The sequence below is a fragment of the Frankliniella occidentalis genome, unplaced genomic scaffold (genome assembly GCF_000697945.3).
Source record: "Frankliniella occidentalis isolate FOCC.00 unplaced genomic scaffold, Focc_3.1 Scaffold229, whole genome shotgun sequence".
NCBI lineage: Eukaryota > Metazoa > Arthropoda > Insecta > Thysanoptera > Thripidae > Frankliniella > Frankliniella occidentalis.
The window spans coordinates 566,412-570,652 of record NW_026267355.1 but is presented as its reverse complement, the minus strand read 5'-3'; the positions used below and the strand labels follow the sequence as shown (position 1 = coordinate 570,652).

Here is a 4,241-nt window from a genome sequence, read left to right as displayed (position 1 = left end):
CAGTGTCTCCACTGGTGAAAAGTCCTCAATTCTCAGGTGCTGCTGCGGTGGTTGTGGGGTGGTAGTAGCGGCATCCTGCTGTAAGTCTACTACTGCCTCCACAGCTAACTACAGCTGCATCCGAGACGCCCGTGACGTCACTGCTGTAGTGGTGGCAGTCTGCTACTACATCCACAGTTACCGCAGCGTAGAATCAGGTCTACGAAATAATGTAAAATGTTGGATAGTAATTTAATTCTTTATTGTTTCAAATCATATACATTATGAGAGTACATCTTGCTCAATTAGCTGGCTTGTTTCTGCTGCTGACTTTAGGCGAATCTAAATACCTGAAAAAGAATGGAAAAAAATCTAAGTTAAATTCAAATTATCTCAGAGTTTAACTTAAACATGTTCTGGTCCATCTGTATCACTGTGACGCCAACTCATTGAAGGAACTTTCTATGTTACAGGTGGTAAGCATCAAGTCCAGGCCGAGGCACATCCCTTTGGATAAGAAGCAGCATCACTTCCTATTTTATTACAACTGCACCATACAAATGAAATAAATAGCAGTATTACTGTCAGATACTCCTAATGATTTGCCTCCAGTTCCGCACTAAAATTAAAACACGACTATACATTTTAGGCTCAAGTAATAAGCCTTACATGGAATAAGAATAAGCAGTAAAGAAATGACAAGTAACCCCCAAATAGAAACAATACCAAAATAAACTTTTACCAGACACGACAACCATAAATGTGCTAGTATTTTATGTTAACATCACATTGAAAGTCAAAACTTACCAGATTCATTCCTACGATCGTGAGAAAAAGGAGCGATTCCTCCTGCTGTGTGCTACGATGCCAACTCAGCATACAGCAGGTGACACATAGGCTGCTTTTCTGATGTCCAAGTCAGGTGCACCTCCGGGTCGATCTTCCTGCAGCAAACCAAAGATGCAATTTTATAGTCGAAGAAACAGGATGCAAAAGAGGCAGGAAGCACGCAGTTTCGACAGAGGAGGTCAAAGGCGACTCTCCTAGACCAATTCAAATCATTTCCAGCGATTTTTATTTTTTTCATTTTTGGCCAAATTTACAAAGGCTATAAGCCTTCCCATTTTTAGCAAAAATGGGTGGGTCGAGATTTCGACGAAGAGTAGTCGAACCGACAGGGGTGAACCAGGGAACCACAAAACTACTTTTGGTTCCGCCAGAAACCACCCCTGTCCAGACACTTGAGTTTTAAGGGGAGGTCTTTTGAATCTGGCGGGTAGCGTACGATGGGCTGCCTACCACGCAGGCGAACCGGTCCAAGGAGAACAGGCGCAACTCACTTGAAATGGACCGGCGGCGCGAAATTTCGACATTTCGACCATTTCCAGCGATTTTCGATTTTTCATTTTTAGCAAAATTTACAAAGGCTATAAATTGATGGGACCGGATTGCGATGGAGGAGTATTCGAATCGACAGGAGTGAACCAGGCACCACAAAACTACCTTTGTTTCTGTCAGAAACCACCCCTGTCCACAGAAACTTTAGTTTTATAAGAGCTGGTCTCTCTAACTAAGGGCGGGTAGGCCACCTAAGGCGCACTGGCTAAGAGCTCTGCTGTAGTGGGTCGGCCCCATGATATTTAGACAGAGCATGTGAAAAGGGAGTCTGCCCTACCAATCCAAACCAATTCCAGCAAATTTCCAAATTGCCAAGATTTTTAAAAGACATTTTCAGTGATAACAAATCAGCCTGGATTTTGACAGAGGAGGATTGAAATCGACAACAAAGAACCAAGGCACCACATAAAACATCAAAAAGTACCCTTTGATGCACACGAAAGGAAGCTCCTCATAGTGTCTGTACAGAGACAAATTGGACCTGCGTTGGCCGTTACTGTCATGTCAACTCACCTATTCTGTTGGGTAAAATGACTCCATAGACTTCTCTTGCTCATGTCAAGAACATTTCTGGGTCGAGATCCTGCAATCATATTAAACAGTACTTTTAGCGCTCATCAACTTTTAATTACATATAAATAACTCATACAATACAATTTTAAATGCCTCTCTCCCCATGCGTCTCTAAATGACTATGGTCTTTCAAATAACTAATTTTGGCACTGGACTAAGCATTAAGTACGAAGGGGCAGCTGCAAATTATCTGCAACGCACATTGATTGATTATTTGGGGGATTACGCAAATGGTACCACTCGGTTTGCACCCCAACCAGAGAGTAATAAAGTTTTCTGTTCCACGAGAATAATATAGAGTAAAATATATGATATGTGATAAAGCACTGGCAGGTTCACCCATTTGCATTAGGACCTACAACAGTATTTAACATACTGCATGGATTGGAGGAGTGTACCCATTCAACACTTTTTCAACAAAGCTAACAGTGAGCCAAGTTATTTACATCACGGGCATCATTTGCTCGGCCTCAAAAAATAACTTACAACTTAATTGGGCGTGTAAAAAATTGAGCCACAGGAGCATAACCTCCTACAACAATAACCGGAATGGAACAATTCAATATTCTGGACTGGAAACAAGTAAGCACTATACCTTGCAATTAATAACAAAAAGCGGCGAGGTCCAGTCTAAAATTCTGGTTAAAATCCTATGATCAATAATTGTATGAGTAGGTATTATCGGTATTTGGCAGAAACGCCGATCGTGACTCCGATTTTCACTGTTTGTTTAACCTTATCTGTGCGTGCAGCTAATTTCTTAGTCACTTGGAAGAAAAATGCAAAGAGTAAAAAAATTATACTGTTGAGAAACAGTGTCTCCACTGGTGAAAAGTCCTCAATTCTCAAAAAAAGAAAATCAAAAATAAATCTCAACAAATTATTTTTAAAAATGATAATAAATAAACAACAAACAACATTCAGGGAATGTTTCAAATATATTAGTATGTAAAATATTGCACTGTTTGACAACATCTGTTTGACAGATGAGTCAACTACTATTAAAATATCACAGCATATGAATTACAGATACAGTTGTAACAGTGACTAGAACTGTTTAAGCCAGCATTTAATGCACAGGGCCAAGATCACAGTGGGATATCCTCCTTTACAGTACGACATAGTGGAAGAACTTATTTTGATGCACATATGAGTATTACAACTCCACTCACTACTGTACCTTGATAAGTGTTGCCACATCTTTTTCAATATATCTGTCATTTTCCAAGTGGGTTAGGAGAGCCTGCAAGGTATTAATTTTCTTCTGTGCTCTCCTTAATTTTTGATTGAGGGTCTTAATTTTTAGCCGGTAACCATCCACTGTTTCTTTACTTAATTCATAGGATAACCTTCCCCTCTTTGGAGAGATCATGTCTTCCTCAGTCAGTTCTTCAAAGTGGCGTTTCTGTGGGGTTGCTCTTTTAACTAGTTTACTTAGTGGAGAACCTTGCTCACTACCACTGTTGATAAAAAGCACAGAAAGAATGAAGGTCAGTGTATATGACTGATATAATTAGAACTGAACTGAGAAATGCACAAACCCACATCCAATCGAACCTTACCTTGGATAAGTAGCAGTTGTACTATCAAAAGAACCTGTCTTCGCTTTAACTGCGGCTTGCTGACTGCTACAGGAAAAACATTCCAAAACTGATGAGCACGTACAACTAAAAATTTACTTAAAGACTAAATGTAGTTAATTATAAATATATGCAACATTACCTGGGAGCCAAATTCTCATTGTCAGGTGTCTCTTCATAAATCACTGACAAGCGATCTGACATAACCTTGGTGGTCTCAGAGGTTGGACTCTCAGCTCGAACGGGTTCCATTGGCAAGTCAATCACTACTGGCATACGCACTATTTCTGCTTGAGTGTAGCATGGACTACGATTGGGGCAAGGTTCCTGAACAGCAGACGGTTGTTCTTCCCGCATCTCACAATCATTTGTACCACAATCTAGCTCAAGTGGGTCCTCCTCAACAGTAGCAACAAACGCAGAGAAACTCTTCTGAAAGTCATTCACAGCAGAAAGTAAAGGAGACCACTCGTTTGGTATCAAACCATACTTATAGGCCACAGCACCAGTAAACCTGAGTGCAACGAAACAAAATTACACAAGATTCAGAACACTGATAAGGTAACAGCTATTTATTAAAATGTGCTACTCACTCAGGCGGTGGGATTGTGGGAATAGCATTTCTCTTCAAATTCCCTTGCCGAGTAAAAGATTCTGGAGCGAAATGATCCTTGCACAAACATGCCTTGGATTTGGCACCAGCTGCAAATG

At 40.5% G+C, this 4,241-nt stretch overlaps 2 protein-coding genes across 2 annotated transcripts in view; one reads left to right on the top strand and one right to left on the bottom strand.

Annotated features, from left to right (window-relative positions):
* LOC113212362 (trinucleotide repeat-containing gene 18 protein-like) overlaps positions 1–657 on the top strand; it is a 31,219-nt gene extending 30,562 nt beyond the window's left edge. The window contains exon 4 of the mRNA XM_052272906.1: positions 629–657. Within this exon, the coding sequence (XP_052128866.1) occupies positions 629–657 (29 nt within the window). The remainder of the gene's footprint in view (positions 1–628) is intronic.
* LOC127750664 (uncharacterized) lies at positions 220–4,235 on the bottom strand. Its single transcript, XM_052272905.1, has 6 exons — positions 4,124–4,235; positions 3,673–4,044; positions 3,513–3,578; positions 3,131–3,410; positions 1,891–1,960; positions 220–923 (listed from the first exon to the last, which is right to left on the bottom strand). Exons 2-5 carry the CDS (start codon positions 3,885–3,887, stop codon positions 1,931–1,933), a joined length of 591 nt encoding a protein of 196 aa, XP_052128865.1. The 5' UTR covers positions 3,888–4,044; positions 4,124–4,235; the 3' UTR covers positions 220–923; positions 1,891–1,930.
* Between the last annotated feature and the right edge of the window lie 6 nt (positions 4,236–4,241).

Bases quoted from the DNA above. Each gene is read 5' to 3' on its own strand.
- LOC127750664 (XM_052272905.1), bottom strand. From the start codon at position 3,887: ATGCGGGAAGAACAACCGTCTGCTGTTCAGGAACCTTGCCCCAATCGT. The intron at 3,579-3,672 runs GTAATGTTGCAT...TTTTTCCTGTAG, and splicing joins AATGAGAATTTGGCTCCCAG to CAGTCAGCAAGCCGCAGTTA. The intron at 1,961-3,130 runs GTACAGTAGTGA...ATATGATTGCAG, and splicing joins ATGTGGCAACACTTATCAAG to GATCTCGACCCAGAAATGTT.